The sequence below is a fragment of the Tiliqua scincoides genome, chromosome 1 (genome assembly GCF_035046505.1).
Source record: "Tiliqua scincoides isolate rTilSci1 chromosome 1, rTilSci1.hap2, whole genome shotgun sequence".
Classification (NCBI taxonomy): domain Eukaryota; kingdom Metazoa; phylum Chordata; class Lepidosauria; order Squamata; family Scincidae; genus Tiliqua; species Tiliqua scincoides.
This window is the reverse complement of record NC_089821.1, coordinates 300,787,490-300,809,086: the sequence shown is the minus strand read 5'-3', so window position 1 is coordinate 300,809,086 and position 21,597 is coordinate 300,787,490. Positions and strand designations below refer to the sequence as shown.

General features: G+C 40.9%; 1 protein-coding gene across 1 annotated transcript in view; it reads right to left on the bottom strand.

The window, feature by feature from the left end:
- Positions 1 to 20,210, bottom strand: part of DYNC1H1 (dynein cytoplasmic 1 heavy chain 1) — a 68,177-nt gene extending 47,967 nt beyond the window's left edge. Inside the window, exons 1-11 of the mRNA XM_066629163.1 lie at positions 19,880 to 20,210; positions 13,034 to 13,121; positions 11,530 to 11,703; positions 10,432 to 10,687; positions 8,651 to 8,837; positions 8,243 to 8,514; positions 7,140 to 7,367; positions 2,978 to 4,054; positions 2,009 to 2,188; positions 1,169 to 1,318; positions 3 to 149 (exon numbers count right to left, since the gene is read on the bottom strand). Coding sequence (XP_066485260.1) covers positions 3 to 149; positions 1,169 to 1,318; positions 2,009 to 2,188; positions 2,978 to 4,054; positions 7,140 to 7,367; positions 8,243 to 8,514; positions 8,651 to 8,837; positions 10,432 to 10,687; positions 11,530 to 11,703; positions 13,034 to 13,121; positions 19,880 to 20,129 — 3,009 coding nt within the window. The 5' untranslated portion in view covers positions 20,130 to 20,210. The remainder of the gene's footprint in view (positions 1 to 2; positions 150 to 1,168; positions 1,319 to 2,008; positions 2,189 to 2,977; positions 4,055 to 7,139; positions 7,368 to 8,242; positions 8,515 to 8,650; positions 8,838 to 10,431; positions 10,688 to 11,529; positions 11,704 to 13,033; positions 13,122 to 19,879) is intronic.
- Between the last annotated feature and the right edge of the window lie 1,387 nt (positions 20,211 to 21,597).

The window sequence follows — 21,597 nt, the reverse complement described above, 5'->3', positions numbered from 1 at the left end:
ACCTGATACCTTTGACTTTGGATTCTAGGCAGTGACAGTATAACCATCTTCCAGGCAAATAATTCTTGGAAGAGTTTGTACCTACAGTCTTCAATTGGTGGATTCAAGTAGATCACCTGGTTGGTTATCCGAAGTTCATGAACAACGTTCTGAAGAAAAATGTGTGCATTCAGTTCTGTATTACTCGGAGAAGTCATTCAATCAAATGCATTATGCAGTTAGCAGCCCTCGAGGAAACTAAAACCCTAAATTTGACTATAATGTACAAAAGGAAAATTACCACACAACTGTGGCGTTAGCAATGCAATTTGCATTAATGCTCGTTTGTCATAGCATTTGTGTTAGATGCAAAATTTTGAATTCTGTCTTCAAGTCCTTCCTCAAAACCTGCTCCCCTATAGAACTACTTCTGGTTAACCACTTCCAATGCAATCCAATAGAAGTAAGCACCTCTAATTTCAGTGGGACTGACTCCCAGTTAAGTGCATATAGGAATACAGCCATAATTCTCCTCCCCATTTGTATTTAGGCTTTGTAACATGCAACTGACTTTAGTTCTATTTATCATGCATCTCCCTTCCCTCCCTGCACTTTCCCTCCCTTTCCTCCCTGCACTTTCGTATCTCTCACACTTTCAAAATATGGATTGGAAGCTCCTCATGACAAAGATTTGTCCTTTTTATTTATAAAGCCCTAATGCAACAAGTACAAAGGGCACAGTTAATACCATTCTTGAACAAAAAACTCCATATTCCAAGTATTCATTCACATAATTTACTTAGTTTGTAATACTGGGTTTGTTTTTCAATGACTAGGCTGGCAGAAGGTAATGACGGCATGGGATTTAGGCCAACTTACCTACTTGTGCCCCAAAACATTACCCCTTAGCAGTAGTACTGTACAACCTAGAAACTCCATTCTCCCACTGCTTCAAGTTTTAAAATAGGTGTCCATAAATGTAAATCATGAGAGCTGAGAAATTATTTTAGCATAATTAGGGACTTTTTGAATGCCAAATCACCACATAAGGCACAACTAGAAAGCACAAGCTTTAGTCATACTACACTATTTTAAGGTTAGAAATCTGCAGTTCTATTTGAGATTCCATACAAGCCATTTTAGTGTACAAGACTGCACAAACGCAATTCAAATACAAGTCAACACGTACTTTGATCTTTGGCTCTCCACCGGGCTTATGACTGACTTGTGGAGCATCTGTGTCCATGTCAACTTCTGCTTTGTCATCAGCTTGCCCCATGAGTACTTGCGTCCATGCTCTCAGTCCAGCTTGCAGACGAACTCCCAATATTCTCTCAATCTATGAAACAAATGATCAACAAAAAGTGAAACTTTGCCAATGATGGAGTTCCCAGTTAAGTACAGGTTGCTAGACAAGAGTAACACACACAGATTTAAATATGTTTACCGGCATGTTATCCCAAATTATACATCCCTGCAAATTGCCAATTCAATGCAATATGATATGCCACATAGCAAGATCATGGAGAACAAAACAACAACAAAAAGAACACCCTCTGAATTATACATAGAACATGAATTTATCAAGAGTTCTACTTTTATTTTTGGCTTATTATTACAATTTGCTTTACTTCAAATTCATTGTGAACAACCGTCAGATTTTAGCAGTGGACTTTCAAACTCAAAATATAATCCCTTTAACCAGCTCCTGTCTCTCACCACTCTCTAGGCAGCATTAATTATCTTTTTATTACTCTCTAAACTGAAAAGCTGACAAAGTAGTATTCTTTCCACCGGCACCCAACTAATAAAATTTGAAATTAAATTTCCAACATAGAAAGAACTTAGAATTCAAGTAAATGTTTCAACAGTCAATAAAACAAATAAAACAATAAAACAAAAAAGCTGTTTCAGCAGCTTTTTACACAAGGTGTTTCAAATGTGTAAACCACATAGTTATATTTCTAGGTCTTATCAAGTTCGAGATTAAAGTGATAACCTTCTCTTTGCAATTCTCTGTAAAGCTTACCTCCATATCCAGCTTATTAACCCAGATGGGCAAATTGGAATATGAATGAAGATTCAAATCATCCACGGCTTTTTGAACCCTGTTCAAAATTTCCGAGAAGGTTTTGTGATCATACATGCAAGTTTCCAAGGATCTGACTTCCAGGTCTATTTTCTCTTCAATGATAAGCAAATCATCCACCTAAAAGAAAATAGCAATATTTTAAAGTTTCACTTCAGCATTCAAAGAGATTTTTCCGCAAGTAAGTCTGCTAACTTGTTACTGAATGTTTAAGTGGCCGTCTTCTGAAATGAAACCACCAAGACTGCGACAACTTTTACCATCACCAAGAAGTTTCAGGAACACTGTACACTGCACAATGCAAATATAGTCAGATTTAAAACACTTTTGGTAACTGAAAATACTCATACTTCCTTGGCCTTTATAAAATGTTTTCAAAACAAAAAAGGCCAAGACAGCCTTGGTTATTTACTAAATCACTATTAAAAGGTTTTATTGATAACGGTAACACTTAAAGCTAGCCTGGAACAAGCAGTTACCACCTTGAAGAGTCTCATAGCAGTTTCTTCAACTTTTAATTGCAAAATGAACGATATAATCTACGTCAGTGTTTCTCCACCAGTGGTACTTGAGGTGGTGTCTGGTGGTACTCACGGGACCCCTGGACTCCTGCCACCCAGCAGCGAGACAAGGAATGTGACATAGTGAACAGCAGTAGGAGGCTCCAGAGTATGCTTTTCCATGTTCAAAAAAGCCCAGCTGCCCACCCTGAGCCCCTTACTGGTGTTTACTGTGTTGCACCTGGCCTCCCAACCCAGAAATAACTGGCAATGATGTCATCGCCAGTGGTACTTTGAATAGGTGGACCATGTGAAGTTGTATGGCAGAGGACAAGTATTAGAAACACTGGTCTAGGCCTGCATTTCAAAACAGAAAAATGCCGATTATCAGATGCCAAAGCAAACTAACCTTTTCTTGGAAGTTGAAGACAGTCTCTGCCAATCGCTGCACATATGGGTCAAGTTTGTAGGATTCCCACACCAGAGCAACGCCCTCTCCAATCAAAACCTGCACTTCCTTCTTCAGGCCAGCAACCAAGAGAGAAATGGTGTTTCGTTCTTCTACCTTCTCACAGGTCCGTTCGTATGTGCGAACGCTTTCAATCAGAGAAATAGCAAAAGGATAAAGCTGATTTGCTTGGTGAGCTTTGTTGACGATTGCAAGAGGGACACGGAACCCAAGCCACTTAAGGTTACGGACTTCTTTTGACAGCGTAATTATTTCTGGGAGGAAATTGACTTTCAGTTTGAGGACATTTCCTGTGCGACCTCTTACACGAGTGTTTTCAATTGTGAAAATGCGGCCAGAGACTCCAAGGTTACGCTGTTGAACTTTCCTGGCCCAATCATCAAATATTTCTTGGGTGTTGAGCTTCATACGGAAGCTGTCCCCATCTTGTTTCAGTTTCTGACCTTCCACATGGTTCTCCCAACCCTTTCCAAGGACATCTTCAACACGTTTCATGTAGGCTGTGAGTTGCCTATCGATCTGTTTAGCCCAGATGATGGACCCAGAAATTGGTGGCAAGTCCCGCACATGGCTCATTTTGCAAGCCTGGCTCTGGGGATACTGCACTTTGAATTTGTCATGAAGGGATTCTATGTCATCTTTTACACGCTGGATCAACTGAGTTTGGTATTCACGGATAGCACCCCTTATGTGCGGCCTGACAAACAGAGCATTAAACCTGGAGAAGATTCTGAACATTTCATTGGCATTCTTTGCAGTGCCAAGCTGGTCTCTTAGGCGAGCAGTAATGCGAGTTTCAACTCTGTCGATTCTCTCATCATATCGCTTCATGGCAGCTTCCCAGGCTTCTGTGCCTTCTTTGGAAACATCCAGACCATCTACTTCTTTAACATTTTCATAAGCAAGGTTTACTTCTTCAATTGCATTTGCATCAGCAGCATCAAAGAGCACTTCTGCTACTTTCATGTCCGGGGGTTCAGGCACATCTCCCTGATTTTGCTGGGCCACTGCTGTTACCTGTGGAAAATAAACACAAACAGTGACACCGTTAATAAACTCTTATGACAATACCAGCCAAGACAGACATCCCATCCAGGAGCACTTAAGCATATGAATCACAAACAAGGTCTTCTCCACTACCACTAGACGTAATTCGAGCTGATTTTATCATAAACGTTCAGCTCTTATTTTAAGGAAATTATATACAGTATGTTTGATTTAAGTATTTATTCTGCAACCTGTAGGGGGAGCTTTTCAACATTTAAGCAATTTCTTCTGAAAGTGGATTTAAAACATTCCTCCTGAATTAGAGGTGGGCTTGCAACATTCAAGAAGAAAACCTGAGGCATGTTCTTGCATTCAGTTGTTTTTTTTAAAAAAATTTTTAAATTTTCCAAAAACAACTACAAACAAAAACACACAAACACATAACCCATCACTACACACACACACAAGGGTGCAGGAAATCATACACCACCATCGTATATCACTAAAACTAATAAATCATTAAATATCTTAATCAATTTTCTCTTCTAAATTTACCTCTCAATATCATTTTTCATCCATAATTCGTATATCAAATATAATATATGTAATACAATCATCTAAATGCCCTATCATATATTTCTAAAACTTCATTTTCAACCAAGCATAAAAGGGTTTTTTCCATTACTCAATTTGTATCAGCCTTCGTTATTGATCCAAAATTTCCAAGTCTGTCCATCTCCGCAACATTCATCACTTTCTCTATTAATTCATTTTTCATTGGTATTTTAGAATACTTCCAATATCTAACACAAATTAAAATAATAACTAGGTATACATCATTTTCTTTATCTATAATATCTAAAATATAAAATTTACTCTAGTAAGTTTCTTAATATGCTTCTAGATGTGTTCCCATTGATCTATTGTGATATTATGGTCTATATTTTGCACCCATTTTATCATGCATTATTTTACTATTTCTTACATCTCAAAATCCAACAATCCATCTTGTAATGCACATATTTCTTTGGATCTCAATCTTTCTTTAACATAAATGGCTACAGCTCTTTTTTTTTTTCATCTGAAGCCACAAAAACTTCTAATTTTTTACTCATCAACAATGCCCTATTCATTAGATTCATTCTTTTTACTAGTCTTCCTCTCTTTTTGTCTTTTTCTTGTTGCTATTGGTAAGCGCCTCTTACTCGCTCTTCTAGGCCTCTGATTCATCTGTTGCTTCTTAGTCATCTGATTTCTTTTCATCTGACTCCATTTTTGGTCTATATTCTTCTAATTCTTTTCTTCTCGATTTCTCTTCCTCCTTTTTTTCCTTTCTTATCTTGTCTTTCATCACTGTACTCAAGAAGTTTTCTGCTTTCATTGTTGAATTTACATTATATCTCTGAGTCTGATATTGAAAAAACATACCTTCTGGAGAAAGCCATCTGTACGGTATTTGCTTTTATCTTAAAATTTTTTTTCAGGTTTTCATATTCTTTTCTCTTCTTCCTCACTCTCCATGGAACATGTCTCAAAACGTTGACTTTGTTATCATCCACTGTCCATTCCTTTTCCTGTGAGGGCTTCAGTAATTTATCTCTAAAAGGTTCTGATGAATTTCACATGGATTTCTCTTGGTAATTTGTGTTTTCTCAGATAAAAAGTGCTCACTCTTCTCACTGAGTCCAATTCTTTACATATCTCCTCCATCGGTGTATCAATCCATTCTGATATTAATCTGAAAATCCAGTGCAATGTATCTTCTCCTTTCTCTCCTGGTATATTTTGTATCCTCACCATTCGAGCTGCCCTATCCATCTGAATTTCCATTAATGTTGTCTCTGCATCATGCTGATTTTCTTCTATCTCCAATATTTTAGTTTGATCTTTTATCTTTTTTCCCAATCTCTCAATCTTTTGTTTATTTTCTTCTGATGTAATTTTCACCTCTATCAGTTGTCCACTAAGTTCATCTAATCGTTTGGTTAAAGCATCCATGTTAACTTGAGTTTGTACAGATTGGTTTGTTAGTTGCTGTACCATTGCCAACAGTTTTTCTATGTTGCCTTGCACAGTCCGTTTCCAGTCTTTCCCTTTCTGTTCTTCTTATGCTAATTTTCCAAGTCCCGTCTCAGACATGGGTGAGCCTTGAACTTTCACTGTTTTGCCCGCAGTCTTCATTCTTCCTTCTTCCTTCCTTTTGCTTGCAGTGTTCTTTAAGACCACTAGATGTCCTCAGTGTATTATCTTCCTTGCTTCAATTATAAACACAAATCCAATTCTTGCAATGTCTTTTTAAATCCACTAGATGACACTAGATGTCACTGGTGCACTGTTCTTGTTTTGTTTACATTTCTCTTATCTTGTTTATACTTGTAGCCTTGGCAACACCATTCTTCAATCTGCAGGAATGTCAGCTTTTTCAGTCAGCTCTTTCAGACAATCCAGCCGCTCTTTCAAGCAATCCCAAACAACAGTATCAAACCAAGGCAATAAACGCAAACTTTCACAAACTTTCCAAGGACAGTTAATTTGTAATCCACCGAACTTCAAAGTTGTAGTTATATTTTCATATATCCATAACAGGCTTGGTAAATCTCTTCTACGATTTCTCCTCACACCGATATATACAGCGGGGGGGACCTTCCCCCCCCTCTTCTCACGGCAAGAAAGCAAATCAGGCAATCAATTACTCAATCCATGGCAGGCATACACAAACGGAATAACACTTACTTAAGTCTTTCAATGTCTTTCCCTGCAGGGGCCTTCAGCTTGGTTCAAAATGAATTCTTTACCATTGCTGCCAAGATGGCGAAATCTCCTGGGAAAGCCCCGCGGCCGGGCTTTATCTCCTCAGGAATCGTGCCATCACATGGAGGAGTTTGTCTCTCCTGACAAATAATCCTTGGATCTCCACAGATCCGCAGTTTTTGGGGAAAAACAGAGTGCCTTTCAAGAGCTCCGGAAAGACACGTTTGCTTGACTGCTGGCTGACCCCTCCTCCCTCATCTTGCATTCAGTTGTGACTACATTACACACAGAAGAGAGGCTATGAAAGTTAATAATGGTCAATGCCTTTCCTATACAGACCAAAGAGAAACAAAAAAAGTATTACCTGGGGTCTCAAGACTCTCACAATAACTGCTCTCAGCTGCTCATGCTGACGCCTGAACTTTCTCATTTGGTCAAGACGAGCCTGCAGTTTTCTGTGGGCAGGATTGATACGCCAGACCATCTTCAGATTCTCTTCTCGCTTTCTTTTCACAATGTCTCTCAGCAAGACTTGCAGTTTCTCATATTCATCATCCCAAGTCTGGAAGACTTCAAAGCATGCCACCATTACCTGAAAGAAAATTGAAAAGGGACACTCAACACCACCCCTTGCACAACCTCTCAGAGTCTTGCATGCATCCACTTGGGTGTGACTGAAGGGAATATGCCTCTGTGCTCCAACAGGCAATTTAGCAGATTAAAGATTATGCAGCAGTGGAATTTGCATCTTAATACATCAGCACTTACTGACTTCAGGGAACATAGCTGAGCAGGTTCAGATAACCACCCTCTGATTTATAAATCCGCACCATGCTGGGACCATAGTTTAAACAGCTGTGAACAAGTTCAGGACAGACATGGGCTCCAGTGCCCTCTCCTGCCAAACACTGAAGGAAGAGACTGAAAACTTCCACCTTTTGATTTTAGAACTATCCACAGATATGTGCATTGTCTGAACTTGGGACCTGCGGCTAGTTTTAACTGTGGTTGGCTCATGAACAAGGAAATACTGTTAGATCCTCAATTGCTGGAACAGTGAAAATTAGCCACCATTCTGGGCTTGGACAACATGCAGAGCTATGGATAGTTTAAGCTACAGAAACTTCTGATCTCCTCCAGTGTGCGAAGGAGCAGAGAGAGAACTTACTACTCTTCTGGCCTCATTTGTGGTAATAAAAAAGGGGTTTAAACAACTGTCTGAACCCACCACCCGCTGTCTTCATCCCAGTTTTGGAACTCCACAATAAGAGTTCTAAATCAAGAGTTGGCAATTGTCAAACTCCATGCTTTTAAAAATTATTTTAGATAACCTCGCCACCAACACCTCAGCCTGTTATTGGGAGGAGAGCAATATGGATTCCAGGATGGATCTGGCATTTCTCCTAAAATGGAAAGATCAGTGTTTTCTCACATTAGCAACCCCACATACACACGAACAAGATGTACCTTCTCAAATTCCTCATAGGCAACATGCATCAGTTTGCGTGTCCCCAATACTTTGAGTAGCTGTGAACTCAAGTCTCTTGAAATGGCTTCCACCAGGCGCAGAGCCCTTTGAATCGGATACTTTGTATTTCTGATTTTTCTCAGGTGAGTAAATATCGCAACTAATGCCTGCCTTATTTTATCCAGCTCAGTAGCAGACAACAAGTCATTCAGAGGGAAGTCTTTCATCAATGGATTATAGTCATTTACGGTCTCCAATGCTTGCTTTAGACCTAGATGGTACCAAAGACAATAAGAGTTCACACTCTCAAATTTACTAAAAAGGGATTAAGAAACTCCAAGTGCATTGACATGACCTAAGAATTCTGCCACGCTGTACTCCAGGATACCTTTCATGAGCCTCTTTACCTGTGTCTGTATCAAAGCTGACAGTAGCATGAAATCGTTTGCCATGTTTCAAAATATCTAAAGTCAGGAGAACTTCAGGGCTTTCACGCTTCTCCTGAATACGGTAAAGAGCACGTTCCAGGTTCAGCCAGAAGCTGATTTCTTGCAGAGCAGTGCCTGATGCAGGGTCCCGATCTAGTTTGGTGACCTTGGGAAGAGGAAAAAAGAAGTTTAGCAACATTTGTTCTGTTCAACCAATATTAAAATCAACTTAAGACATAATTGCACATATTCAGATTAGTACAGAGCTTGCTGAACCACTATCCCACTTCTACATTCCAAAAAGCTCTTTAGCTGTGCAAGTAGAGCAAAGATGAATCAGGTGTAACTGAAAATCTTGCTTCTTACATAAGAACAGCCCTCTGGATCAGGCCCATCTAGTCCAGCTTCCTGTATTTCTCAGTGGTCCACCAAATACCTCAGGGAGCACACAAGACAACAAGAGACCTGCATTCTGGTGTCCTCCCTTGCATCTGGCATTCTGACGTAGCCCATTTCTAAAATCAGGAGGTTGCACATGTCCATTATGGCTTGTAACCCATAATGGATTTTTCCTCCAGAATCTTGTCCAATCCACTTTTAAAGGCATCTAGGCAATCGTTACATTAAATGATTCTACCAAAGCAGATATTTTTTTAAAAACTTACTACCCCAAGGAAACATTTTGCGTGTCAATCTTTCTGCTGAGTAGCTTCTGCATTTGCAGAGGAATTATACTGCGTTGCAGAGATTTCCTGGATGCGTTAGAGTTTACTTTCAGCTTATGTAGAACACCAGTTGGTTTTTGCTAGTTCCCCATGCAATAGCCAACATTCTCTGGGGCTGCACACAGGACAGACAGTGGTTGAAGCCTCTTTTGGGAAGCTTATCAGTTGTTGCTGATGAGGAAAAACCCAAGGAAAAATTCCTTTGGGGTTTCAAAAATATCCAGGAACACAGTCTGAAAACCAATGCTCTAATAAAATGGTTCTATTTCACCTCTTCCTAACAGATCAACTCATGAAACCTCAAAACAGTGCCAGTGGGGGTTCCTGAAAAGCACTGGGCTCAAGCCCTGATCTGGGCTCATCATGGAACCCCCACACCCAACCCTCCTGTAAGGGACATTTCCAGAGCAACCTGTATGGAGGCGTCAAGAGTCAACCTGGCCGGGTGAACCCCCAGCCAGTGTCCCACATAGCTGACCTCTGATACCACCCTGCTGGAAGACAGTCAACCAGAAAGCATTTGCATTGCGACAATTTTCAACTGGTGTGCCGCAAGTGTGCCATGGGAGTTTGGAGAACAGCAGTTGAAAAACTCTTCTGGGTTGAGCAGCTCTCTTTGTAGGGCAATTGTCTGTAGTAATGAATTGTCTGTCCCTCTTCCTCCATCAGCTAGGACAGACAATTTGTTACTATAGACAGTCCTAGAAAGAGAGCTGCAGAAACCAGAAGAGTCTCCCAGAAGCAACATTTCCCAACAGTCAGTCAGTGTGCTGTGAGAATAAAAACATTGAAAATAGCTGCTTTAAATAAATAGCTGTTGAAAAGATACCGAAAAGCCAGATGCAGAGTTCCTTTTCAAACTATAAATTATGCACATACAATTCCCCAATAAGCTCACATTACATAAGGAAAGAGGCAGCCTCACTAACAAAATGTACCTGGTAAGAATATTTATTGTTAGATTTCTTAATAACTTAAAAAGTGTCACATTCTTCCAAGACAATAGAAATGCCTGGGCTGCTTTAGCTGACCTACCTTTTGTATCTCTCTAATCCAGCGGTTAACTCCAGACTGCAGCTGGTTGAGAAAAGTTGGATCCTCTACTTTATCACCAAAATCAGTAACCTTTGGCTTTTCTCCATGTTCATAGCACTGCTTGGCAACGTTGGTAATAGTTGGATGAATTGGTAAGCTAATTTCTGGTATCTCAATATTCTGCTGCAAATGCAGGAGCCCCATTTCAAGTTCAGCAATTTTTTTCTCAACCGAGGGAGCCATTTTATCGCCATCCCTGAGAGACCACAGAAAGTTGGTCAAGTAAAAATTCACATCAAACACAGAATTACTTCTAAGACTATTTGCATTGGTTTGAACACCCACCACTTTCACAACAGAAGACATTACCAAGTTTCAGAATTCTTAAAATAAACTTTTTCATAAAAGATCGAGAGGGCCACCCAGTGAGTTTCTGCTGCATTCAATTTTTTAAAAATGGTTCCTTCTGACTGTCTCTTCCATGCCCGATCCTAAAGTTGTTCCCTAAATCCTTACAGCAGGAGTTCTCCAACTGTGGGTTGCGACCTACTGGTGGTTCGTGGGCTGAGCCCTCCCACCTGCCCTTGTTGCCATACGGCTGCAAATAGGAGCCATTCCAGAGGATGAACAACTCTATCAGGCCCACTCTATCAGCCTCTGTGGATCTCAGAATAGCCTGCAGAAGCCACTTCCAGGTTTTGGAAGCTACTTCTGGTTTGTTTCTGGAGGCCTGGAAGTGGCTTCCAGAGGCTATTATGAGACCTGTGGGGGCAGACACAGTAGGTCCGCAACCTGACTTGACTGGGAAGAGCCCACCGGAGACTCCTCCAGCATAACTAGGAGCGTTATGACCCCCTACAGAGAATGAGGTAGATTGCAGTGCCAAAAAAGTTTGGGAACTGCTGCCCAACAGTATGGGAAGCTACAATCAGGAGAGGAACTTAGGGAAGCCCCAGTCCATCCACATATACATTTTAATATAAAACTTGGAAGTCTTGCTGACCCCAATATGGTTTCCATTTCTTCCTTTCTTCCTTATCCACTCCTTATTCCTTCATGTACATAGCAGTTAAAATTTGTACTACTTAAAGCACTTACCTGTCTGCTTTGCCAGACTCTCGGATGTAGGACTTAAAGAAGGGAGCAACAGCATTGCTAATGAAGGAATGCAAGGTTTCATAGGGAGAGTCTTCACTGAGGGTGAGAACTCTGAGTTGTGAAGACACAGGTTTGTCTGCATCAATTACTGGTGCTCGTTTAATGAATGCCAAGCTGTGGACCAATTAAAGAAATAGTAGTAAGCAACTATTCAACTATTCAGTGTAATCTAAACGAAAACTATTGGTTCACAGCGGTTTGTATCCTAAATTGCTATTGAATGACTAAATGGAAGGCACCTCCTTCTGTGTACAAAGGAGGTTCCATCCATCTCCCCATCCTTCTGTAGCCCTCCACACTCCTTACACAGTTTTGCTCCTGCGGGTTCCTTTCCCCTCAGGAGTGATTTTTAGGGATGAAGATTGCAGAAAAGTTTGCTTAGGGGAACATCCTTCCCACACACACTCCTTAGGATACAACCCAAAATGCTCACAGATCAGCAGATATTCATGTGCATCTCCATGAGCTGGGATTCTTTAATCAATTCCATAAAACTTTACTGGATAGTTTGTTGCCCTTGCTGCCTCTCCACTATCATGTATGCTGAACACCCAAGGAGACGATCTAGACATCACTCTACTAGATCTGCCCCATATTCTGAACAACTGCAGTATGTCCCTACATTAAAGAGCAGAGACTCTAGGACAAACGATACCTAAAATTCCGTATCTTATGGTCAGCTATAAACTTCAATTATCCAAGATAACCATTCACAGTTTTTACCTATATTTTTTCTGTTCTACCCAGCATTTTTTGTTCCTACCTTTCTTTCAGCATATGCTAAAGACAGACAGAAGATTGGTCTTTTATATGACCCTTTACTTTTATCACTTAAACCCCCTAGGCAACCCAGTAGGATCTGTCTGCTCATGTGCCACACTTTGCCCACCTCCCCTTCCCCCTTGCGCAAAAAAACCCCCAACAATGCCACAAAAGTCAGGACAGGGAATTTACAAAATCATAGGACATCATAAGTTCAAGTTCATGGTGATCCAAAAGAGCCTTTGGAAAAAAGTTACTTACTTTAACAGTGAATAATGCTACTCCTAATTTCAATACTTAAATAAGTCTGTGTTTTAAAGTACACAATTAAAATAAAGACAAACAGAAAGACAAAATAGTAGCAAGGAGAAAGAATCCAGGTCTGATATACCCAAACAGAACTTTGCTATCCAATGACTATGTAAACGAAACTGAGTAATCAGGAATCCCAGATCGAAACCAGAGCCTTCTGACTTAATGCAGTGTCACTTTACCTTTGTGCTTCGAAATACTGACTTTCTGCTTTAAAAAGCTGATTAAATGCACTTGTTGCAAAAAGCACTAATTTATTTATTGGATTTGTATTCCACCTTTCTCCCTGAAGGGCACCCAAGGCGGCTAATCAAAGGTCAACAGATCAACTCTCAGGACAGTATCAAAAGAGATACTTAAATTGACTCACCTGTTTGACTTTATTCCATAATGAATATCTGTACTTATACCATAGGAAATAAATTCTTTTTCTTCCTCTCCTTCGTCACTTACATCCTCTGCAAAGATTTAAGTAAACAAATGTCACTAGTGTAAGTTTTAAATATCTGCCTAACACCTGTACTTGGCAAGATGTCTGTATCAGTAGGTAAATCTCATTAATGAACCAAATAAACATAAATACATAAGAATAGATACATACTAACTCCAACAGAATTATGCTTAAAAAATAACATATAGCAGTGTTTACTGAACTATGCATTGCGGTGCCCCAAGGTGCACAGTGAATTCACAGGAGTGCTGTGGGATTTCCCCAAACGTCCAGTTGCGTGCAGGCCCTATAGCAACAGAGCTGTAGGGGCACAAAGAAGAATAACCGCGATGCGAAGGGCGCCTTGACCACAGTAAGTTTGTGAACTGCCAACATAAAGAATTTAAACAATGCCATGTGCTTGCATTAAGATTCTTCTTCTGCAAATGAAAGTTACTTCCATTCACAGACATGATGGGATAATTTTTGCTGATCTACCTTCTGTGGCCCACAAAATCCTGAGGTCCCTCTAGCTGCCACCCAGCAGAATTTCAGCAGGCACAAAGGGCTGAAGTGGTAGAAGGTGGCAGGGAAGTCTTATTCTGCTACCTCCTTCCCCACATACTGCTTAGACTAAAGCCCAAGAAATGAAATTGAATATTCTGATGTGGTAACATTTTATCACCTTCTTCCTCCCTTCATTTATATATTCAGAACTTTCTGATCAATGCAAGTTGGAAAGCCGTAACTTTTGAACATGTGACACAATCAAGCATGTTTACTCAGAAGGAAGTTCCAGTTTGTTCAAGGCAGTTTATTACTGGTGTCAGTGAGCAAATCTGTGTTCCTATGATGCAATCCTAGAAATGCAAGACCCTGAAGCTGGGGCTTGGGGAACTGAGAGAAGGTGGACTTTAATAATGAAAACAAACCTCTTCCTTTCTTAGGCTTCTATTTTACATTGTCTCCTGCTGTGACTGAACAAAACACAGTTCCTACCACTCAAATTCTGACTGATAAGCACAGCAAAGCCTTATTTTTAATGACCTAAGATATTCAGTAACATTTATTTAAAAGCAGCTAAAATTTCCCCATGCAACATGAGTTTCTTGTTAAAAAAAAAACCTAAGATGAATGGAAAAAGCATTGTTAACTTGACCAGCAATTCAACGAATGATGTCATTGCTTCAGCAGCCAACACTATAGCAGTGAAACCACTGCAATGCAGCATAGCTGTACTCCAATCAGGGAGACACACCCAAACGGAGAAGCGAAACAGAGAATTTACTGGACTGGAGAATATACCTTGTCAGGAGGAAAAAACCTCAGCTTTATTAAAGAAGAGACTTTTGGGCACTCCCTATAACAGCATGCTTTTTGCTTGGCATAATTAACAGCACATTTTACTGTAAAAGCTAAAATGGTTGTTGCCAAGAATAGCCAGACCCTTGTGCTTTATATCTGTAATACTGAACATATTCCAGAAGGTGAATGAAGATTCATTATGAAAGACTTTAAACTTGATACTTTTTGCATCATAAAAGAAGATGTAAGAAGATGGGGAGAGACAGTAAAGCAGATAATTTCAGACAGGCATGTATGTCTCTGCCCAGATCTTACGCAAAAGAATTGGTCCATCTTCCACAGCATCTTTACTTACCTTCTCTGATGTGCTATACTGTAACCCCACTATTATTTAGGCTTTATGCTTACAAATCACTCCAAAACCAAACCTCAATTTTTCAACTTTTGTTTTATCAATAAACGTTTTAAAAATCTTGGTCCCCTTTAGCATAAATCACAATCTGTTACAGAATTAGATTAATTTTAATACTAATTAAATCAAAGACTACTATAACAGAGATTAAATAAATAAGGAAGCAAAACTAATTAGTGATGCTATGTACAGAAATTGGGTTATTTTCCTTTAACTCACTATAATTCTTATATTTCCAAGAAGTTACCACTTGAATTATTTATTTTAAAATGCTTTACACTAACAGCTGAGATGAACTCACCAATAAGGCTTTGTTTAAGCTTTGAACATTCAGGAACAAATATGAATCTTGCTTTATTACATTATATCACTTCCAACTAGAACCGCAATCCTATACACACTTTCCTAGCAGTAAGCCCAATTGAACACAATGGGACACTTCTGAGTAGACATGCACAGGATTGTGCTGTAGGATTCCCACTACTGTAATGAATCATTTCAAAAATGGTTGCAGTGTGGCATGGGAAGATTCCTCATTCATGTTAAAAATGGCATTAGCAACCAAAGCAGTATTTGCAGCAGAAGTTAGACTCTTCCAACATTAGCAGGAAAGTTTAGAAACCGTAGTAGAAATGTCAGAAAAACTATTCCAGGACTACAAGTCATACAACTGGGTCTATGCTTAACTTGAATAAATATGTTTATCTTGATTAAAAAGTTCCCATGAACCACACTGACAGTTATTCTAGGACTAGAATAACTACTTTATCTACACTGTCTATATAAATTTACAGAAATTTGATCACAATTACAGAAATATGATTATCTGACACCCAAAAAGCATACACTCAAAGTGTTCACAACAAGGGGGCATCAAATGCTTTCTAAACACAGGCGCTCACTGATACCCATCAGCACTTCATCCTTGCAACACATACATCACAGCTCATTTTTTTTTACATTGCATGCAATTACCACAAGTAGCACTGCCAAACTCACTCATATATGCCATTAAAAAAAGAAGTGTTCAGTACACCAACCAGTGCTGTGGAAATGCAACCGCTGTAACAGGATGGTATACTGATATTTCATCTTGACAATACTTTCAATTTAATGGGCACCATAAAATGCCAGATAAAAATGAAAGGTCAAAATAACAGCCAGTTGCTTTATAATTTTTAAATTAATAATGAACATGTAAATTAGAAATCAATACAACAGGCCAGACGTTATATGCAAGATCATCAGATTTAACATATTAACTAGATGAGTGGCTCTGTAGCTATTAACCTGGGGCTTTGTCAATGAAAAAAGCAGCACATGAAATCTATAGGAAATAGATGTGCAGACAATACTGCCTGGCAATTCTACTTGCTGTTTTTTCTAGAGTCACTGCATGTTGGAAAGCTGCAGCTAGTAGAAGCTTTCCAATGTATGTATTTTTGTTACAAATTATGATCTACCCACAGCCTCTCTTCAAATCTCTACCTGGTACTGCTTCCTGCAAATAAATTTAGAAATATATGAAGCAGCCCCTCCTGCCCATAATTGGTAAATGTGTTGAAGATCATGCTCAGGTATACTTAAAAGGAGAAGGGAAAGCTGTTTTTTTCAAAGTGAGGAAGGATGTAAAGTAGTTAACTACCATCCAAGAAGTCAAATGTCTCCAGTTCTGCCAGAGTGCAGCAGTAAGAGACCTGGCACAATTTAAATAGAAACATTTTGCGCAGTATACCAAATGAAACCGAGAGGTTCTCTTCATGGAAACTGCTACTCAAGAGAGAAAGGGAGCAAAATTTAGCACTGAGCAGGGGCTTCCAGCTTCCCCAACCTAATGAGGAATGGTGTGGGGTTAAATCAGAAAACACGCAATAATATTTTCATTCCTATAAACTTATGATCAGCATCTAGAAGCCCCAGGCATGAATCAAATCCTTTGAAAGGGGCAATGTCCCCCTTCACAGTTGCCAACTAGAGGTCAGAGAGGTGCAAGAAGGGTGGATACACTGAAAAGTGTGAAAAGCTCTGACAGTGTGACATCAGGGCGAGAGCTCAGAAAATAACCAAGGCCTTTCTTCTCCAAAAAATCTAACTGGTGGCAAGGTCAAGGCGGTAAGCTAATTGAAGGGATCACAGTACACTCTGCACCCCTGTGGATAAGTCACAAGATATTGGAAAGTGAATTTACAAAGGAATGGAAAATAATCAACTTGTCATCTTCCAACAGGGTGACCAGATGTCATAATCTCAAAAGAGGACAAGTCACCCAAAATATAGGATATCCAAGAAAAATGTAGGATGTGACAAAATAAAAGTTAAAAATACTCGTTATGTTGATTTCATGTGCTTAAAACACTATATTATTACTATTAAATTTAAAACTATAGTACACATAATTACATATAATTTATTCATATAAAGCTTATTTCATAGAAGGCTATGTGCCGCTTGCAGGGGCACATTCTTTAAAGAGAAAAAGAAGACCTTTAAGTTCTTTTCTAGGACATGAGGCTAAAAAAAAGAGGACATGTTCTAGAAAAAAGAGGACATCTGGTCATCCTGTCTTCCAAGCATGTGGCAGTAGACTGAGAACTTTCTATCTCACAATGACAAAATTGGATGGCACCTTGTCCTGTTCCCCATCTCACACCACAACCAAATTGCCCTGCAGTATACTCCCGATTCATCTTTCACTTGGGAGTACCAGCTTCTGTCCTGTGCTATCTGCAATTGGACAGACAAGACTCAAGAAGCGGATTACATCTATCTTCATGCCGCGACAGGCTCCAACTGCCAATTCCTCCATACCAAGCTACTGTCGTAAAGAATCAATAATTATGTGGTTTTACATTTTATTTTAATTGCTTTGATTGATTTTATTGAATGGTTTTTATTAATTGTATGTCATAGTGTGTTTTTGTTGTTGTACACTGCTTTGAGCACTGGAAAAACAGTATAAAAACTTAAATTCAGATGGCAGGGGATTCATTTCTGGCCTGCTCGCAATCCCAACCCTCCTCTTCCCCACAGAGAACTTAAGACATAAAAACCCATAAAATGAATTTATTCACAAGTAAACATGAAAGATGTTGACAAGTGTTGCAGGCTAATTTCAGTTGTCTAAGGTCAACTGGGGGGGGGGAGAGACTGGGAAGGGCACAGCAAGTTTCTAGGTGGGAAGCTGTGTCCACGCCCCCTCCATATTAGATTTCTGAAACAGAATACAGGTAGGTTACCCCTTATCCAGACATCCAAAATCCAGACATTTTAGTCCAAGACTTTTTTTTTTTTTTTTAACTTTCTGCAGTGAGAGTGCTAGGTCATGTGCTCATTCCCACAGTGCAGATACAGGCTGTAAGTTCTATTCTCTTGTCAGTGGTGTGTACCTATACAGACCCTGTTGAAAAATGTCAAAATGGGGTATGGATAACAGTGAAAAGAGCAAAGGAAGCATTTCTCATTACGTGCGAACTAAGGTTTCTGTGGCCAATGTTAGTGGCTGCGCCCCCCAAATGGATGGAGGGGGCGCAAGTGCTTTCTCGCCTCTCAAGAGGCTCCCTCCGTGGGTTATACTCCCACCCTTCCTCATGCGACATCCTGTTTATGAATTAGCAGTGTGATCCAGTAACGTGATGAGGGCAGCCACTGGTGTTCCTGAAAGGGGGGGGGGCAAATCAATCAATCAATCAATCAACAGTATTTATATACCGCTTTTCAACTAAAAGTTCACAAAGCGGTTTACAGAGAAAAATCAAATAACTAAATGGCTCCCTGTCCCAAAAGGGCTCACAATCTAAAAAGATGCAAATGAATACCAGCAGACAGCCACTAGAACAGACAGTGCTGGGGTGAGGTGGGCCAGTTACTCTCCCCCTGCTAAAAAGAGGAGCACCCACTTGAAAAAGTGCCTCTTACCCAATTAGCAGGGCAAAGCATTAAATTTCTTCAGGCACCTGGGTGCTGGTGTGAAGTGACCCCTCCTCCTGGCCTGCAGAGCCAGTTATGACTGGCTCTGTAGACAAAGAGGAGGGGCCACTTCACACCAGCAGTTAGGTGTCTGAAAAAAACCTAGTGCTTTGCCCCCTCCTCCAGGAATGCCAGTGGCTTCCACCTCCCCAAAAAGGGTTGGAAGCAGCACAACCACTTTCTTGCTCTCAAGAAGAGATTCTCTCAGTGGGTTGGCATCACCCTAGGTGGTGTTCTCTTCCTGTCTCCCCCTTGGTGAAGCAGCTGAGGGTGCCAGAGTGAGGCGCCTGTCACAAACAGGGTGGCAGGCGATGTGTGTCTTCCTCAGGGACCAGACTGCCCCTCTGTTCAGGGATGTGTGGTGGGTAGGGAGGCAAGAACCACTGGCTAGAATGGGGCTTACTTCTGAGCAGACATGCACAAGATCGGGCTTTGAGGCAGGGAGGTGCAGTGGCTCTGCCTCCCCACTGGAGTCCTTCAAAAAGTGCTGCCTCTGTGTGAGGCTCCCAAGCACCTTTTTTTCTTTCTTTCTTTAATTAATTAACTCGATTTGTATTCCGCCTTTCTCCCCAGAGGGTACCTTTGTCTCCCTCAGCCTCACAGGAACTGAAGCAGGGACTTGTGGAGGGTGGGGAGGCAGGTGAGGCAGAGCCTCCCCACAGGAGTCCTTCAAAAGTGCTGCAGTATGTGAGGTGCCCAGACACCCACAACCCAGAGCATGCGTTGTAGGTGCATGGGTGCCTCCGAGGCGGTGGTTCTTTTTGAAGGACTCGGCGGGGAGGCTTTGCCTCACCTGCCTCCAAGCCCCATCTTATGCATGTCCCCTCAGAAGCAAGCCCTGTCCTAGCCCAGGGGCTCACTCCCAGGCCAGTGTGGCAGGACTGCAGCCTGAGCGCCCGCCTCAGCGGCTCTACTCAGGAGTAAACCCGTCCCAGCCATGGGGCTCACTCCCAGGCAAGCGGGCGCAGCAGGCGGCGAGTCCGTGCCAGACGGAGGCAGACAAAGCGCGGCGCCGCCATTTTGTGAGCCGCTGCGCCGCAGCCACGCCCTCCGCCGCTTCTGCTGCCGCTGCCGGGCCGCTTCTCCGGGCCCCGCCGACTCACCCTTGAGGGCGGAGCGCTCGACGAGCACGGCGCGGACCTGCGGGTCGGAGAGGAACTTGCGCATCTGCTCCACGGCGCCCTTCTCCTCCAGCGCCGCCTCCAGCGCCGCCGGTGCCTCCCCGCCGTCCTCCAGCAGCAGCGGCACCAGCTTGCGCAGGTGCTTCTGCAGCACCGCCACGTCCGCCACGTTCTGCACCGCCGAGCCGGGCACCTCCAGTCCGCCGTCCTCGCCGCCCCCCGGCTCCGACATGGCTGCGCTTCGCTCCTTCTCCCGGCTCAGCAGCAGACTACGGCGCGTCAAACCCCCCTCCGCACTGCCCAGTCCGCTGACTGGGCACTGAAGCCGCCGCGCCCGAGCTGCGCTTCTTTAACCACAACCCCCGCGCTTGGCCCCGCCCCCAGGGATCATGGGAGCTGTAGTCTGCGCAGTCAAAAGTTACCTTTTGGGGACTACAAGTCCCAGTGTGCATCTGAAACGGGCGGGGCTGCACCTTTTGAGGACTACAAATCAGCAGTCAAAGAGGCTGATGGGGATTGTAGTTCAGTTCCTAAAAACAGCCATATGCAGTTCATTATCTGACCATTATTTTTATTATTTTAATATTATTTTATCATCAATATATTTTATTTTTCATAATTTTTATTAATATTTACAATATTTGAAATATTTGTAATGTTTATATTACTATTTTTATTATTCAATTTACAATTATCTGACCACTATTATTTTTATCAGTATTTATTTTCATTAATATTATTTTATTAATATTTTATCCAACAATATTTATTTTGGCTAATATTCATTAATATTCAATTGCTATAGATATATGAATATTTACAATATTTTAATTTATTAATATTTTTATTATTCACTTTACCATTATCTAACCATTATTTTTTATTGATATGGGTGTAATTTCAGTACATACATAAGACCTTTATTGGCATAGATAATAGAAATACAGATCAACAAGCATCCAGAACACACACACACACACAAACAATAAAATAAAACAATCATAATCATCTAATACCCCCTCCCCCCATTCACCATAATATAGCAGAAGACCCAGAATTCCGTCCTGCCAGAATCCCAGAAACAAAGTTGGCAACCTTGTCAAGAGAGTCAGTTTCCTCTATAGAAAGAAGAGTTTGTAATTTAAATGAATCCTCCCAGCCCTGCATTTTGTTCAGCAGTGGAGCCAGATAGTTCTTACGAAGGGTGTCATGCAGTGGGCAATAAAAAAATATATGATGTAATGTCTCCACACAATTCCTGTGGGTGTAATTTAAGTTTTAGGTAAGGTGCCTTATAAAAAACCTTTTAGCAAAAGATGGGGCACCTTTTTTTTCTTCTTTTTAAAGTATTAAGTATTACTAAGTATACTTAAGTATCAAATATTTTTACCTGTTATGACGCATTGCATACATCACCTTCCTATGTTTCTAAGTGGACAGAATGTTTCTATTGAACAGAATGGTTCTTCTTTCAAAGTACAAAAAAATGGCAATAAAATGGCCAGCAAAATGTAGAGAATTAAAGTTAAGTAGACTTGCATATACCTGTGTAAGGCTGCAATCCTAACCATGCTTTCCTGAGAGTAAGCCCCATTGAACAAAATAGGACTTACTTCTGAGTAGACCTGGTTTGGATTGTGCCATAAATCTACTAGCTTTAATCCAGAAACTAACTTCCTTGGGGTGATGGTCCAGTTAAC